The sequence below is a fragment of the Pimephales promelas genome, chromosome 21 (assembly GCF_988280905.1).
Source record: "Pimephales promelas chromosome 21, fPimPro1.hap1.1, whole genome shotgun sequence".
Classification (NCBI taxonomy): Eukaryota; Metazoa; Chordata; class Actinopteri; order Cypriniformes; family Leuciscidae; genus Pimephales; species Pimephales promelas.
Genome location: NC_142789.1, coordinates 9,455,927 through 9,474,286, shown reverse-complemented (window position 1 = coordinate 9,474,286; position 18,360 = coordinate 9,455,927). Strand labels below are relative to the sequence as shown.

Here is an 18,360-nt window from a genome sequence, read left to right as displayed (position 1 = left end):
ACACCAGTAATGTTTTTTTTTTTTCTAAGGCACGTTTATAAAATCTACTAAGATGTTCTAATTAAACTAAGGCCTAGATCTAGCTTAGTCTAAGCCCTGTCTGAGGAACCGGACATATGTATAAGAAAAATTGACATTTCACCAATATGAAAGATGTTTTTTCTTACATCTGCATCAGCAACAAAGATTCCCAATTTGTGAAGTCCAACAACAGAGTAGTAAGCAGACTTGATGTCAGTGAGGGGTTGGCTCAATACAGCCTGGAGTCTGGCCACGTCAGTGGGGGTCAGTTGATGGGACGGCGTCAGGGTCTGGGTCTCAAAAACCAGGGACAGGACCAGCAAGCTGAAGAAACCTTCAAATGCGTACAAGTAAAAAATGGAATGCAGTTCATTTGATGATGACACATCAGCATTTTAGGGAGACAACAAGCAAGGAAAGTGTTTGGATGCTAGGAAAGCATAAGGTGCATGTTGAGGGTGTGGAAAGACCTGGGTTGTTTAAAGTGGAAATTATGTAAATTGAAGGTCTGAAAGCACAACTTGTTTTTATACTTTTATAGAGACTGCCCTCAAAAAGAGTAATTTCTAGACGATTAAATATTTTACAGCTGAGCCTAACTTGAAAAGTGTTATAAAAATAATTTGAGCAAACAGCTTCGATCTCTACCCACTCCAACCAGGATTCTAACCAGGGTCTACAGCATGGAAGGCAGACATGCTAACAAGGACACTACTCTCTAGCATCAATTGCTATTGAGGCCAGGGATGTGAAGTTTACCAGCACAGCTCTCACTTTCTTGCCTTTGTTACACACACATAAATACATACATTCATAGGCCTATGCATCTATGATTCTCTCTGATTTTCACTGACATAGTACAAGTGCGGTGATGTGTCTTCTTTGACATTAACCTGCCTCCTGGTAGGTTTAATTTAAGCCTCAATTTAGTCCTGGAGTAGCTTTAGTACTTCCTCCAGGAAATAAGCTTATTGAACTCAGGACTAGACCAAGTCTAGGAGAACTATTTAAAACCATGACAGACAAACTGTTTCTGTTAATCTGGTTTAAAAAGCCATCTTATTCCTGGACCAGACTTACTCTCTGTCCGGGAAGCCGTCCCTAAATATTAAACACCAGAAATGACATGTGTCACTGTCTACTATAAATGTTACTATTTTCAGAAGCTATATTACTATGTTGTTGCTACTGTTAACGATACACTTCTAATAAAACGTATACAGACTCTGGATAAATAATACGCACAACCTTATTTTAAAAATGATCTAATATCATATGTAATATGTATTAATATCAGAATAAATGACAATGCTGATTGACTGCGTGGCGAAAGCTGCCTGCAAGAAGAACTAACGTTATTCGAATACATTTTGATAAAATGCATTAATAAAACTGCCTAATCATATCAGTAACAAATAACTGTTTACTCATAATATGTTTTAATAAACATTAAATATAGCATAAAAACGTGCAAAAATGACACTTACATAGATGAGCCATGTCGCCTAATGCAGCGTCAGCGTCACCAAAATCTCAAAGAACTTCCGGGACACGCGGATGAAATCTATATTACCGGTGTGGGGTATGCATTCATGTGATCTAATAAAAAAAAAAATCAAACATTAAAAGTATCTACTATATATTATTATATACTATATATATATATATACACACGATGTAAAACATGTGTTTTATAAAAAAATAATCTTCGCACATATTTAAAATATATGAAACGGGCATTACAGTAAGGCGTAAACACCCCTACAGACTAGATATGGTGTAAGCCAATTTATGCAAAATAATGAATGAAACGTGAGAGAGGTTAATACATGTACATTTAAAGAGCTTTTTATAATAGTGTACGTCAAAATCAACATCTTTTAGAAATGATCACGATGATGTTTAGTTTCTGTGAAAATCAAAAGAGACTCTCGCGCACTGAAGGACCGAAAGTGTGCTGTGCTTTGTGTCTGTTTGTGATTGGCCACTCCAGTACTAGTTCTCATTCCAGCCAGAGCCATGTATTGAGAGAGTTCTGACACTCCCGTAGACCGCCATTGTAACTCAGGAATGCGGAAGTAACGCGTGTCGTGGACCCGCCCATTAGTTCCAACCACTGATAGTTCCAGCATTGAACCCCATGCATTTTCGGTGCTTCCGATGTCCTCTTGCTGGTAAATTAATGAAATTACTGTATTTTTTACTTTTACACACATTAGCCGACCTCTCGTGAATCTAGTCTGTAGTTATATGTTATGTAGCCAGGTCTAGTAAATGTTTATTGGACGATAATAGGTTAATTGCAGTGATAGCTTACGTGACCAACACTTCACTAACGTTGTTAGCTAACTTATGGTAACCTGATGTGTATAATATTTTTTATAACATCATATAAATATATAACATATTATTTAAAAAATATATATATAATAGTATATATATATATATATATATATATATATATATATAAAGAGTTCAGATGCAAAAGCCTCTAAGTGCCATTTGAAATCTTCTCCTAGAATGTTCATTTTTATCAAGCTTGTATATTTAAGTTCAGTAATTTCACTTAAATGACAATTAATAATCTTCATTGCAATTTAAGTGAAATTACTGAACTTAAATATACAGGCTTGATAAAAATGATCATTCTAGAAGAAAATTTCAAATGGCACTTAGAGACTTTTGCATCTGAACTCTTCAATATATATATATATATATGGGGGGGGGGGGGGGGTTAGTTATTATGTGTGATTGAAACGTGTAGACCAATACACAGTACATCGTATAAATGTGTGTGTGTGTGTGTGTGTTTTCTGATGAATGGTTGTCTATGATTAGGATGAAGGGGTACATTAGCCATACTGAATTGAATCCCAACAGTTATGGATCGTATTTAGGAACAAATAATTCACTCATTAACTCATCATCATCTTTATTCAGGACATACATATAAAATGGTCCACAGCACTATACAAAATAAAGTACATTCAAAATAGAAGAAGAAAAAAACAACAACAAAAAAATGTATAAAAAAAATGACTACACAGTCAAAATTACATCTCTATAATAAGAAAAAGTTATCTCTCCGGTTTCATTTTATGAAGTTAAAATTTACCGAACATTACTGTAAATATGGTCATTGCTACATTATGGGAGCAGTCTATTTCCCCCATAATCATTAATTTGTACATGCACAGCGTAATTATTTATATTTTATGTTGGTTGTCATGTTTGTAATCCTGAATGGGCCACCACAGCAGACCAGCCTTGCATAATCACGGTAGGCTAATGGCTGAATCGGAATTTATAAGCAAGATCACGGGAATCAATAACCTAATAAAATAAATAAAATACTAAAATAAATATCATGAGATGTCCATCATCAGATGAATGACATGGAAAAGTTAAGTTAGAGCCGCTAAAGCCACTGCAACTACCAATGCGAACATGAACACAGGCTTTTCCCTCCAAAAATATAGCCTAAAAAACGTAACTAAGTTGACACCCTGCCTCTCAAAATGCAACACTGACATTAACCTAATGCAATAAAAGCTTAAAAAGTACTTTGGTGTGTGTTTTATTTTATATTTACCATTTAATAATGCAATCGCTGCTGTCTGTCCATTGAAGAACATGACAGCCCGCGTCTGTTTTGGAACTATTGGGGCTTCCATGAACCACGTGACAGCCTTGCAGCGACATCAAAGCGTGTCGCAACTCTCTCAATACATGGCTCTGATTCCAGCCAACCCGAGCCAACCAGATACATTGTGGCTTGTTTAAAATGCGCTTTGCCTTGCCTGAAATGTAGTAGGCGAGATGGGGCTTTTGTTAGAAAACTTACACTTGACTTATGGATGTGAAATTTGACTAAAAAATTAACAGATTAATTACAAATGCCTCTGTCCTTAATCACACTGTTATCATACTTTGAATATCCAAAAAATACATTTTGAAAATGCAAAACAAAATTAAAGAGTATTTCCTTAAAGGGAGACCTCTGGAAAGATGAATGTGTATTTAAAATGGGTCATTTATGTAGAAAAAATGTGAAATTATTTTTGAATTTGGAGCTTTCTAGACAGAAAAGCCAGAAAATGTACTTTTGGTTAATGTGGATGAAAGACAACAACTCCCAGAATGCACTTGCTTCGCTGCACTAGATTCACCAATCAGAATTAATTCAGTTAGATTGAAACAAAAGGTGTGCATGTAAACAATAAATGTCAACTGCAGAAAGCAAAAGCTGAATCCCGGACATTTTGAACGATCTCGACTGCCGGACATGTCCGGGAAAAAGAGGATGAATGGTAACCCCTACTACTCAGCTTTCTCCTAAAGTTACTATGCTTTCTCCACAGAACAAGAGACTGCTAGCTTAGCTTCCAAAAAAAGATGGCTGACACTATGTGTACATTCTGTGAGTTAGATCCCACCCTCTATGGGCGGGTTGAAAACATGCAAAAAAAACTCTAGAAGGCTCTACCTTCCAGCTCTACCATTCATCCTGTTTTTCCCGGACATGTCTGGTGTGGTGAAGAGTTGAGTCCCCCTGAAGAGATGGGTCCCACCTTAGGACCCCATAGTATGCCAGTAGTATGCCTGATCTAATGTTCTCACGATAACTTGATAAAAGCAGTTTGTTGCCATCAAGTTATATGTTTATTTGTTTAGCGCTTTTCAAGTAATACGTTTATTTGTTTAGCGCTTTTCATAGTAGGTTGTGTCAACAGCAGAGGAGAAAGTCAGCGAAATTTAAAAATATTACTATTATTGTGTCATGAAATGTCATTTTAAGTTTTTAAGTCGAGAATATAGTTGTTTAAAGCTCAAATCTGTGGTTGATTTATAAAGATTGTGCCTTTTTAAAACATTGTTCTGGCGTTTTCGGAGTTGTCAGAAGTTCAGAACCAGGGATCAGCAGCACATCTAACTAGCCCGCCTGGAACACCCTTAACTCGGCTAGTCATTCTGACGTTTGCCGCGGATAAATGCTATGCTACTATGTAAGCTAACTAAAAAACAATAAGAACAAGAAATGTTAAAATTTACAATCTACAGCTTCGGTTATATACTAGTATATGAAACATATAAGTTAAAATACATTAATGACTCCTTATAACGTACTTCAAACGTCTCTTATAATAAACTGATTTTCTCTAATTTGTAACCAGGCACTAAAGCGTTTACCCATAAAACTAGCTTTGAACCAATCAGATCGCTTGGGTCCTAAGGTGGGACTCAGGGGGACTCATCTCTTCACCACACCGGCCGTCGAGATCGTTCAAAATGTCCAGGATTCGCGACTGCAGAAAGCAAAAGCCGAATCGGATTCGGCTTTTGCTTTCTGCAGTCGACATTCATTGTTTACATGCACACCTTTTGTTTCAATCTAACTGATTTAATTCCAATTGATGAATATGAATTCATAATAAGAATAATAAGAAACATTTGGATGCTTCAAGCATTCACACTCTTGAAATCCAAATCTTTCTTATTATTCCGTATTCTTCCGTACGTTTTTCGGTCGCTTTCTTCTCCTCTCTACTTTGTGCTACAAAAACCATTCAAGTATCAAAATGTGCAGCTTTTCAAGGACATGTGTGCTATTACTTTTCTTGTTTATAACCTTTATACTTTTTAAATTATTAAGCTTTTTGTGCATTTTTTTAACATGGAAGTCAATGGAGAATTCTTCAAATTCTGCTTCATGCTCCTTCTGCTTTCATTCCCTACTACTTCTGCATACTTTCAGCTATTTCTATCATTTAAACTTTAAAATGTTGAGAAATTTGTCAGCTATTAAAGTTGTATTCAACTTTTTAATATCTATTATACTTTTTTCACAATCTCTACTTTAGTCTCATGATGTTTTTCAACCCGTTTCTGAAATTATAATGGGAGTGAATGAGAGAGACTGTTCAGAGCTAGAGCACGTGATGTCATAAGCTAGAGTGAGCCAGCTTGAAAACTAATGCTAAAAAATTATTTTTAAATTGCTGGCCTGGCCACAATTTTCACTCTTCGGGCATAAAATTATACTTGAAACGTAGGTATTTTTGTTGTGGTTCCTCTCATGTGTTTAGTAAATCCCTGGGACTTATAGTTTTTTCTCTGTGTCCTTCCAAAGGACAAGAGTGACAGACAGTCCTCCATTGGCAGCAATTATAAATTCAGGTCAAACTTTTGTGATCAGAGCATTACGAACCAGTTTTTTAACTTGCCAAAGTGGTCCCTTTTTTTTAACTCTATCCACAAAAAAAATACATCACATCATTCACAAAGGCCTTGTCTCGCTCACGGTCAGGTCATTTCGCCAATACAACCTATAGTTTTGTCTCTATTGAGGTCTATCTATCTATCTATCTATCTATCTATCTATCTATCTATCTATCTATCTATCTATCTATCTATCTACCCCCTGTCTTTCTCTACCTTTCTTTTTTGTACTCCTTTACTTCTCTACCTCTGTCTCTTTCTCTACCCCTATATTCCTTTACCTCTGTGTCTACATCTCTACCTCTCTTTACCTCTCTAAGTAAACTTCTAGTTTTCTACAATTTTTTGGATCTTGTTTTGCATTTCAGCTTATTACAGTTTTTCTCAATTGCTTTGGCTCAGTTCTCAAATGTTTTTTTTATTTCCCAAAACATTAAGTTCAGATCTCTGAACAATTCGCTTCTTTTTCACATCAGATTGGAATTTCTTATTGATTTGAGCAAATTGCAAATGCTTTGGCACATGTGTGCAAAGAGTACATACAACTGTCTGCAGTTTGGACAACAAATAATTGCATATGGCTTGTTGTTCAAAACTGATGACCCGATTCTCACTTATACTATCAAACACTTCAGAACTTCTCAGACATTTTTTATTGTGTAAGCCATCACATTCAAAACGATCTATTCAATTATCATTATTAGTACACATGAATGTACTGTTTATTCTAAAATATATCTGACATTGTTTGTAGTGTTTGCTAAATTGGCACATGACCTCTAATTGCATTCGCAATCGAATTGCAAATTACCTCTAATATGAATCAACCATTTAACCATTTAACCAATCAACTTTGGGAGAGTGTATATATATATATATATATATAGATTATATATATATATATAGAATGGAGGACATTCACAACCCTGAACTGCAGCAACATGCTCATGGAAGAGCAATTGGAAGGCGTGTTAGAATACGGTAGAGGAAGAAATAATCGAGGAAGAGGTGGAAATAGAAGAGTCAGAGTCTCTGATGAAATCAGAGCCACACTTGTGGATCATGTCATAAATCTGACCATTGCAGGGGATGGGTGCAGCATTCAAGGAGATTTTTTCCATGGTGTGTGGCAATGGTAACATCAGATGTGATGTTGATGAAAATCTTTGGCCTGACCAACGTGAGCGACAAGATGTCCACCAAGAATAATTTGTTTCTTTTTTTTTTTTCCATGAATGTTATTTGTTGTTTGTGTATTTGTGGTAATACACAAATATGAAATGTAAAGTGAAATTTTGTTACTCTTGTCAGTTACTTGTCATGAGTCTGGTTCTTTCTTTCTGTTTTCTTTCCTTTGTCTTCCTCTGCCGGTTAGACATCATAATTTCTTCTCTTTCCACACGCTTACACTTCTATTTTCTCCTCCTTTCATTACCGTCAGCTGATTCTCATATTCTCATCAACTACACACCTGTTCTCTATCTTCTCCTCATCTCCACGCTACTTCTAGCCCTCTCTTTCTTGTCTGAATTGTCGGATTATTGTTTGACCCTAACGTATGTTGGATCGCTGTTGTTTGACTTCTTTGAGTAATTTTTCCACCAGTCCTGTTTTGTCCTGTCCTGTCTGGTCCTGTGTGTCTGAGAGGATCATTGCCTACCGCTGTGCTATACTGCTTCTGTGTTACTCTCAGCAGTCGCCGAGGAGAGTAGCTGAGGGTCTGACTGCAAGAGCGCTGTACCAGTTCCATAGCTCCCGACCACTCTGGGTGGCCAGCTGAGGCCCCTTATCTCCATCTGCAGAACTACTTTCTGTTCCCTTCTGTGGAGAGACATTTTCTGTTATTCAGCCTGTGAGGCGGTGATTCATTTTCTTATTAAAGTTTTTGAGTGATTTCTGCAACCTCTGGACTCCTCTGAATCTGTGACATTACTTTACATGTACAGTAAATGCACTTGTATTGTGTATATACACATGAAGTACAAAAATAAACACTGTAAACACTGTTTTTTCCTTTTTTTTCCTACCTACTATTGACTTTTCTCAACAAATATGAGATTTGTTTACAATAAACCCTTAATTTTTCATGGTTGACTGTTGTGGTGAAAAAACAACTAAACATTTTGACCAGTGTGGCTCACACAATGACAAAAATACTTTAGATTTTGGTGGCCTTGGCCAAATTATTGACAAAATAACTAGGTTTTGAAGCATGAATTAAATGTTTTGGGTGAGTAACTACATTTTGCAGACATGCTATAAAGTTTTGAAGTTCCTGCAAACAGTTGTGACATTTGCACTCACAGTTTAGAGAATGTTAAGACCGTTTCGAAAAATGTGCCAAAGCAATTGAGAAAAACTGTAAATGCATTTGAATTAAGCTTTTTTTCTTTTTTGCTCTGTTTTGCTGTTGTTTGAACTGCAATATTTTGCATTTGTTTAAGCATTTAAGTTAAGCTTTTGAAGCATTCACACGCATATTCCACAGGAAATGCAATTTTTCTAGTTGTCACTGTTTTTGTCTTTAAAATCAGTGCGATGTTGATCATTTGAATTGTTTGTCTAGCCTTGATTACAGGACAGTGTAATAAAAATTTGTGAATCACAAATCGTAATGTAATCATTATCAAACTTTATTCATATCATAATTTTCTTTTTTATCCTGATTAATGAAATAAATAGCATTTTCAGGTATGTTTTGCAACGTTAAGTTATTTGTTATTAAACAATAAGGCATAATAATTTTTTTTTAAATTACATTCATGTCATTTTGTGTTCTAATTCATATAATATGAATTGTTTGTCTAGCCTTGATTATAGGACAGTGTAATAAAAATTACTGAATCACAAATCGTATAATGTAATCATTATCAAACTTTATTCATATCATAATTTTATTTTTTATCCTGATTAATGCAATAAATAGCATTTTCAGGTATGTTTTGCAACGTTAAGTTATTTGTTATTTAACAACATTTTTAAAAATTACATTCATGTCATTTTTTGTTCTAATTCATATGATTTGTCATAATTATTTCTTAAAACAGAACATCATACAATACAATAGCATTCAATGCAATAAAATTAGTGAACCAAAACTTACAGGCTATAAAAATGACATCTGATTAAATTACACAAAACAATACTAAATGATTTCAATTGAATTATGAGATGTAATGGATTATATTTTATTAACACAGAACTACAAGCAAAATGAACATTTACATGGACATTTATGGAGCTTTTTAAAATAAACAACAATACAGAACAGCTTTAAACAGACTGTAGGAAACTTTCATTTCCCAAATACTTTTGTGATAATCCTTCTGGCTATACAGTGTGAAGATCGAATGAAAATATCTTCATACTGTGTGTTAACAATGTTGAATGAACTGTTGTCACAGTCGGTCGTCTTCACCTGTTTTGTCCCGTCATCTGCACCACACTTCCCCGGATCCTTTTGTTCCTCTCCCGGACTCACTCCCCAATCAGCCACCTGTTCCTCGTCCTGTCATTATCTTTTTCACCTGTGTTCACCCCAATTAGCCTTATTCCTCTGTGTATTTAGTTCAGTCCAGTTTGATTCAGTTTTGTCGGTCAATGTTGATGTTACCCTGTGTTTGCTCCTGTTCATCTTTATCCTTGCCTGTTCCTTTTGTGAGTAAAAGTTATATTAATTGAATCTGGACTCAGCCTGTCCTTCTGCCTGCACCGCACCGTGACAGATTGACCGACCCAAAAGCAACATGGACGCCGTGATCTTCCGAGGGATCCTCTACCCGGTCCTGCGACCCCGGTTACGTCTCGTTCCCCGGAAGTCTGCGCTCACCGTCAGCCCTGCCGAGCCCGCGCTCACCGTCAGCCCTGTCGAGCCCGCGCTCACCGTCAGCCCTGCCGAGCCCGCGCTCACCGTCAGCCCTGCCGAGCCCGCGCTCACCGTCAGCCCTGCCGAGCCCGTGCTCACCGTCAGCCCTGCCGAGCCCGCGCTCACCGTCAGCCCTGCCGAGCCCGCGCTCACCGTCAGCCCTGCCGAGCCCGCGCTCACCGTCAGCCCTGCCGAGCCCGCGCTCACCGTCAGCCCTGCCGAGCCCGCGCTCACCGTCAGCCCTGCCGAGTCTGCGCTCACCGTCAGCCCTGCCGAGTCCGCGCTCACCGTCAGCCCTGCCGAGTCCGCGCTCACCGTCAGCTCTGCCGAGCCCGCGCTCACCGTCAGCCCTGCCGAGCCCGCGCTCACCGTCAGTCCTTTTGAGCCAGAACGCTCTTCACTGCTGGTTCCGTCCAGCCCTCCAGAGACTGTATGCTCTTCACTGCTGGTTCCGTCCAGCCCTCCAGAGACTGTATGCTCTTCACTGCTGGTTCCGTCCAGCCCTCCAGAGACTGAACGCTCTTCACTGCTGGTTCCGTCCAGCCCTCCAGAGACTGAATGCTCTTCACTGCTGGTTCCGTCCAGCCCTCCAGAGACTGAATGCTCTTCACTGCTGGTTCCGTCCAGCCCTCCAGAGTCTGTATGCTCTTCACTGCTGGTTCCGTCCAGCCCTCCAGAGACTGTATGCTCTTCACTGCTGGTTCCGTCCAGCCCTCCAGAGACTGTATGCTCTTCACTGCTGGTTCCGTCCAGCTCTCCAGAGACTGTATGCTCTTCACTGCTGGTTCCGTCCAGCCCTCCAGAGACTGTATGCTCTTCACTGCTGGTTCCGTCCAGCCCTCCAGAGACTGTATGCTCTTCGCTGCTGGTTCCGTCCAGCCCTCCAGAGACTGTATGCTCTTCGCTGCTGGTTCCGTCCAGCTCTCCAGAGACTGTATTCTCTTCGCTGCTGGTTCCGTCCAGCCCTCCAGAGACTGTATGCTCTTCACTGCTGGTTCCGTCCAGCCCTCCAGAGACTGTATCCCCTACACTGCTGGTTCCAACCAGCCCCGTCCAAACCGTCCAGCCAGCGCCAGAGACCGTCCAGCCGGCGCCAGAGACCGTCCAGCCGGCGCCAGAGACCGTCCAGCCGGCGCCAGAGACCGTCCAGCCGGCGCCAGAGACCGTCCAGCCGGCGCCAGAGACCGTCCAGCCGGCGCCAGAGACCAGGATCCCACCCAGCCTCCCTCTCCCGCCTCCTCTCATCTGTCCTCCATCTTCTCTCCTGCCCTTCAGCTCCCCGAAACCAGCTTGGTCTGTGGATCCCCGGTTTTCGCCTCACACCGCCTCCACTTGGACACTTCCTCGGCCCTCTGTCCCATCAGCTCCCCCGTGGCTCCTACCTCCCTCAGCTCCTCCATGGCCCCTCAGTCCACCAGCTCGGCCAGGCTCCCTCGACCCTCCGGACTCCCTTCGCTCCCTCGTCATCCTCCCTTCACCTCTGGACTTCCTTCCCTTTGCTCCGCACCGTCATGTCACCCCCCCGGTTCAGTTGGATTCCTCACTCCCTCCAGTCACCCGTCAGCCCTCACTCCCGCTGTCCTCACCGTGTCCCTCTGTACCCCTGTCGTCACTTCAGTCACCGGAGCCTGCGGGGTTCCCACGGTTCCTCATCAGCACCTCATGTCATCAGTCCCCCGGCTTCACCCTGGTCTCCTCTCCCATCTGCTCCGCCCCTGTCAGTCGGCCCCCTGGTGTTGTCAGCCCCGCTTCCATCGGCTCCACCAGGGGTCCTCCCTCCATCTGCTCCGCCCTGGTCTTGCCCTCATCCTGCGCCGCCCTGGTCTCGCCCTCAGCCTGCTCCGCCCTGGCCACGCCCTCAGCCTGCTCCGCCCTGGCCACGCCCTCAGTCTGCTCCGCCCTGGCCACGCCCTCAGCCTGCTCCGCCCTGGCCTCGCCCTCATCCTGCTCCGCCCTGGGGGGCTTCCTCCTCCTGACCACGCCCTCCACAGCCTCCAGGGTGCCCACCCCCCCCTCCCCATTGATGTTATGGCGTGAGGCCACGCCTTCCGGGAGGGGGGAGTAATGTCACAGTCGGTCGTCTTCACCTGTTTTGTCCCGTCATCTGCACCACACTTCCCCGGATCCTTTTGTTCCTCTCCCGGACTCACTCCCCAATCAGCCACCTGTTCCTCGTCCTGTCATTATCTTTTTCACCTGTGTTCACCCCAATTAGCCTTATTCCTCTGTGTATTTAGTTCAGTCCAGTTTGATTCAGTTTTGTCGGTCAATGTTGATGTTACCCTGTGTTTGCTCCTGTTCATCTTTATCCTTGCCTGTTCCTTTTGTGAGTAAAAGTTATATTAATTGAATCTGGATTCAGCCTGTCCTTCTGCCTGCACCGCACCGTGACAACTGTAAGGTTAAATATTTTGAGAGACAGTGTTTTTTTTTTTAGGTCCATCCTGGATTAACCAATTATACTCAAATAGATGCCGTGTCTTTTGCTGTATATAAAGTTAAATCTGTAATTGATTCATATTGTATGTGCAGTACATTTTTTTTCTTGAGGCCTCGATGATGCAGTCAGGTCATGAGACGTGGAGGCTGAGGAACTCTGAAAAACACACAAACATGCTGTAACACAGCAAGAGAAAGTATCCTGTCAATTGTATCCTAACCAGGGGTGTTCCTGGACCCCTGTGGAAGAGCAGTATATTGTCCATTTTGAAGTGCATACTTCAGTGTTTCCCAACCCTGTTCCTGGCGGCACACCAACACTGCGCGTATTCTTTGTCTCCTCAATCGAACACACCTGATTCAACTCATCAGCTCATTAACCCATCTGATTATGAGCTGATGAGTTGAATCAGGTGTGTTTGATAAGGGAGACAAAGAATACGCGCAGTGTTGGTGTGCCGCCAGGAACAGGGTTGGGAAACACTGGCATACTTCATTATGGACAAAAATTTTTTTTTATTGTGTATGCGTCCATTTTTAATGCAGTAGATATAGGCTACAAGGATTTTTTTGGTTTGAAAAGTTTGGTGGTCCTGGGACCTCGTTCAGGGGCCGAAAGGCCGAAAAAGGCCCATCTGCGAAACCGCTATGCCTTTTTAATGGCCCGTGGAACAGCCCCTGTATGCAGACGCAGGGTCGTGGTAACTTGGGATATCAGATTCCAACTCTCTAGGGGCCCCTGACGCAGGGCCCCGAAGCATGGAACTCTAGAACCTTTGCTAAAAATCGCCCCTCCCCCTTCATCAAATCATTTAAGAGCCTGAAAGGCTCTTTCAGGGTGGGATTGAAACATCCTTGAGCGAGAAATTTTGCACAGAGGCTAAAAAACATTTGCCTTGGCTCTAGAGCCCGGTGCTTTCGGTATGTCGCTCGGGACGAAAAGTTTGGTGGCCCTAGGACCTCGTTCAGGGGTCACAAGGTCAAAAGGCGCTTTTCCACTGCATAGTACGGTACGGTTCGGTTCGGTACGGCTCACTTGTGGTGCTTTTCCACTGCATGGTACGGTACAGTACGGTTCGCTTCAGGTCGCTTTAAATGGTACCTGGTCTGTTGAGGTTCCAAGCGTACCGTACCGGTACTAAAATGTGACGTGAAACACTGCAGATCACTGATTGGTCAGACAGAATCGTCACTACCAGCGTCACTACTAGCGTCATTGGATTTGCGACATGAGACACGAGACACTTTTTTAGCAGTATTTTTGTTTTGCTGCCATCAGCCTCATTTTAAACACATTTTTCCGTCTAGCAGTTAAAAACAACCACATACCGAGAATCAGGAACACCATCCCCTCGATAGTCTCCATTGTTCCTGTGTTGTGGGTTTGAAAATGTGGCGCTTTTAAGATGATGTCATGGCAGTAGAGGCGCGCGCAAATAACGATCAGTCCCACACACTTTGAAGGGGTACTACTGCAGTGGAAACGCAAAGCGAGCCGAACTGTTCCGCGCCGAGTCGAAGCGTACTGGGCCGAACCGTACCGTACTATGCAGTGGAAAAGCGCCTAAAGAAGCGGCCGTGAGTTAGGGTTAGCGTAAGGGTTAGAGGCTGACAATGTTTTGACTTCGCTCAAGAGCCTGGCGCTTTCAGTATGTCGCTCGGGGAGGGCCCAATGGTCAGCTTGCTGAATTTGGAGCCCCTGGGACATTTCTGTAAAAATCCTACTCGCCCATTAAATTAATGTATTTTTCCATAGTGGTTTCACGGGCACCTCTTCGAAATGGCCGATCAACTAGGGGGCGCCGTTTTCCATCTCGCCCCGCCCCCCTGGTGCGGGCGGAAACGTTTGGTGGTGGTCGAAAGATCGAAAAAGGGAAACTTGTCTGCGAAATCGCTATGCCGATAAGTGGCCCGTGGGACGGCCCCCGTACACAGATGCAGGGTCATGGTACATTGAGATTTGAGATTTGTACCCTCCATGGGTCCCCGATGCACGGCAAAGGGTGAAAACCTAGAACCTTCCTGTAGCAAGTGTGCCACTTTTAACCAACTTTCCCTCAAAAGGCTCTTAAGGTACATGAGTCAAAGAGACTGTAGGGCTGAGATTAGGGTTAAAGTGTGAAAATGTGTTGTCTTAGCCCTAGAGCCCAGCACTTTCGGTATGTCGCTTGGGTAGGGCCCAAGGGTCAGCTTGCTGAATTTGGGGCCCCTGGGACCTTTCTGTCAAAATCCCACTCGCCCATTAAATGACTGTATTTGCCATAGTGGTTTCGTGGACACCGCTTCGCAATGGCCTTGCGACTAGGGGGGCAACATTTTTCATCTTGCCACGGACCCCTGGTGCGGGTGGGAAAGTTTGGTGGCCCTGGGACCTCGTTCAATGGTCGAAAGGTTGAAACAGGCTGAAAAAAAGCACATTTTAAAACTGACAGGGGTCAAAAAGGTCAAACTAACGAAACGAGCTGCCATAAGGACACGGAAGGTCACAGGACCCCGAAACTTGGCGAGTTCCGTCGTCTAGGGACCTTGAGTCAGGCCCCAGAGTTTGAGGGCCCTAGCCGCTTTCTAAGCGTTTCCTAACCCCCATTCGTGATGAGCCTATTCATTGTGGATGGCGACAGAAAAATGTCTGATTCTGATGAGGGCAATGAGACAAGTCCTGGCTCTCTACACCTCTCCTGACCTGAGCTATGGACATCCCACGTAGCACATATTCCATTGTACTAAATAGTGGGTTCATGGACAGTGGAATATCCACGGTTGTGCGCATCTGTCTCTGTGTGGTGTGTTAGGACAGACAGCGAAATCTCTTCAGTTTTGTCGGACTTGTATGGTTTAAAATTAAAAAGAAAAAAAAAAAGTTTTTCCCACTTTTACATAAGTGTCTGAAAATTGTGTCCAACATTATTTAGTAAACACAGCAAGAGAAAGTATCCTGTCAGTTGCATCCTAACCAGGGGTGTTACTGTCCCTCTGTGGAAGTGCAGCATATCTGTCCATCATGAAAAACAAACTTTGATGATTTTTTTTTTTGCCAAAATTTAATCTTCGCCCCCTCTTCTTGTGTCTTACATTTCTGACATCAGTAATGTGCATGCTTCCATTTTTAATGCAGTAGATAGGCTAGGATTTTTTCGTCTATTATAGGAAATAAACTCGTATGAGCCTAGTAAAATATTTTATTCATTGTAGAACTGAACACCACGTTCACACCATGTTTACAATACTTTAATACACAACACTTTATTGGAGGATACAGCGTTAAGTTGATAAAATAGCATAAACTATGTACAAAAAGATTAAAAACAATGGATCATCAAAATACATTTACATCTATTCACCACTGCTGAAACCACACAAATGAGTGCCACAGAATCCCATCCTAACTATGATACAGAAAACAGATTTGATATTTATATTATTAATGATTATTATAATTGTCTTGCTCTTTCCTGTACATGTCTCTATCATGTATCATGTTCTTATTTTTCTAAACAGTTTCTGTTCAGTTACTGATGTACCCTAACTGATGAAAAGAAGATGTGATCAGTCACTGGTGTTGCTTTTTCTCAACAGACAGAAAAAGAAGTGGTGACATCCCATCCTTCAGTATTCTACTAGTAATGACTCAAGTGTTACTAAAGACATTTTCTAAAAGTTACTAAAGTTCACCAAAAATCTCAAACGGTTGCACAAATCATGACTAGATCATGTAGTAACACTTGAGTAATTACTAGTTAGTACCAATGATCTTCACTTTATAATACGAATCCAAATAATTAGTAATTCCCACAGAAGTATCTAGTAACACTTTCATCTGTGAGCTATTACTTACTAATTCGTTAATAAGAGTTTCTTTTAGTTAATAGTAGTTACTAGATTGTTAATAAACTTTTTCAGTAGTTCTCTGGGAAGTATTAAAAAAATTGTAGTTATTGATTACTTAATAGTGAACTACCACTTTCGTCTGTGCGCTATTACTTATTAGTTCGTTAATCAGAGTTTCTTGTTAGTTAATAATAGTTACTAGATTGTTAATATTGTGTTACTCATTAGTTCTTGTGTAGTTATTCATTAACCAACCGTATTCTAAAGTGTTATTAAAAATTCTTATATAAGGTACATGAAATAATATGACACAATCCTGTCACTTTTTGTTAAATTTCAGTTTTATTGATCAATAATAGACATTATTAATAAGTAGCCTAAAAGGTAAAATAAGCTCATACAAGTCAAGAAATAAAACAAGTTAAAAGATTCAGTCAATAAGTCAGCAGGCTACAGAACAAATCTAAATCAGAACAATGTTTTCAAAAGGCGCTATCTTTATAAATAAACCACAGATTTGAGCTTTAAACAACTATTTTATCGACTTTTAAACTCTTAAAATTACATTTCATGACAAAATAACAGTAATATTTATTAATATTTATACAATTTCGCGGACTTTCTCTGCTGTTGACGCAACCTACTATGAAAAGCGCTAAACAAATAAAGGTTTTACTTGAAAAGCGCTAAACAAATAAACGTATTACTTGAGGGCAACAAACTGCTTTTATCAAGTTATCGCGAGAACATATTTTGATCAGGCATACTACTGGCATACTATGGGGTCCTAAGGTGGGACTCATCTCTTCAGGGGGACCCACACCGGCTGTCGTCTTCTTCTTCTTCTTCTTCTTTCGTTTTTTGGCGCGTTGCAATCTTAGTGCATATCGCCACCTACCTTTGCTGTTATGCAGTCACGATTTCTTATGATTAGATTTTCCTTATTTTATTATTTCTTTACTTCTTCCTCAAATATCCATCCTTATTTAATCATTTGATGCTTCATCTCATTCCATTTCCTATAGCCCACCTGTCGCTGCGTGTTCAGCTCCCACAGACAGGACTATAAAATCTGGAATAGATCAAAGCATCCTTATTCTATATTTAAATCCTTTCACTTAATCCAGTACTATATATATTCTATTAGTATTCTATATCCTACTCTATCTTTATTAAACTCATAACCCAACAAAAATGCCAAATCCTTATTAACTTTCCCTCTTCCATTTAAGTAGGTTATCAAATCCTTTCTTTCCTCTTCATACCTTTTACAATCATATAACACATGCTCCACTGTTTCTTTCTCCCCACAATTCTCACATAAACCAGTCTCATGAGCTCCAATTATAAAGAGTGTTGCGTTCAATCTTGAGTGACCAAGTCTCATCCTAGTCAATATGACTTCTTCTTTTCTATTTCTACCATTTATACTTTTCTTAGATTCTACCATTATTTTTAATATTATATAAATACCGCCCTTTATTATCTGTATTCCAGTTTTCCTGCCACTCTTTGATAATATTTTCCTTAATAATAGTTTTAACTTCACTTTTACTTAATGGAATATTAAAATCTATTTCTTCCCTTTTTAAAGCATTTTTTTGCTAATTCATCAGCAAATTCATTACCAGCTACTCCTACATGTGCTGGTACCCAACAGAACCCAATTTCTACCCCTTTTCTTTGTATTCGCCATAATAATGATAATATTTCACTCATCAAATCTTCTCTGGCCGTACAATGAGTAACTAGTGATGTTAATACAGAAGCAGAATCAGAGCAAAGGATGAGAATGCGTTGGCATATCACTATTCTGTCTGGTCTTACCTCCTCTACCCATGTTAATCCTATTATAATAGCAACCATTTCCACCGTATATATTGACAGTTTAGATGTTAGTCGTTTCGATATTGATATTTTAAACTCTGAAATATACACTCCTATTCCCGTAATTCCTGTTCTTAGATCTTTAGATCCATCAGTGTAAA

General features: G+C 40.8%; 1 protein-coding gene and 1 long non-coding RNA gene across 2 annotated transcripts in view; one reads left to right on the top strand and one right to left on the bottom strand.

Moving 5' to 3' along the window:
• Positions 1-1,620, bottom strand: part of rpn2 (ribophorin II) — a 59,711-nt gene extending 58,091 nt beyond the window's left edge. Inside the window, exons 1-2 of the mRNA XM_039653613.2 lie at positions 1,509-1,620; positions 168-355 (exon numbers count right to left, since the gene is read on the bottom strand). Coding sequence (XP_039509547.1) covers positions 168-355; positions 1,509-1,521 — 201 coding nt within the window. The 5' untranslated portion in view covers positions 1,522-1,620. The remainder of the gene's footprint in view (positions 1-167; positions 356-1,508) is intronic.
• The window catches only part of LOC148970126 (uncharacterized), a 182,804-nt gene extending 168,717 nt beyond the window's left edge, over positions 1-14,087 (top strand). The window contains exon 2 of the long non-coding RNA XR_016148475.1: positions 13,532-14,087. This is a non-coding gene — a long non-coding RNA (uncharacterized LOC148970126). The remainder of the gene's footprint in view (positions 1-13,531) is intronic.
• The last annotated feature ends 4,273 nt before the right edge of the window (positions 14,088-18,360 follow it).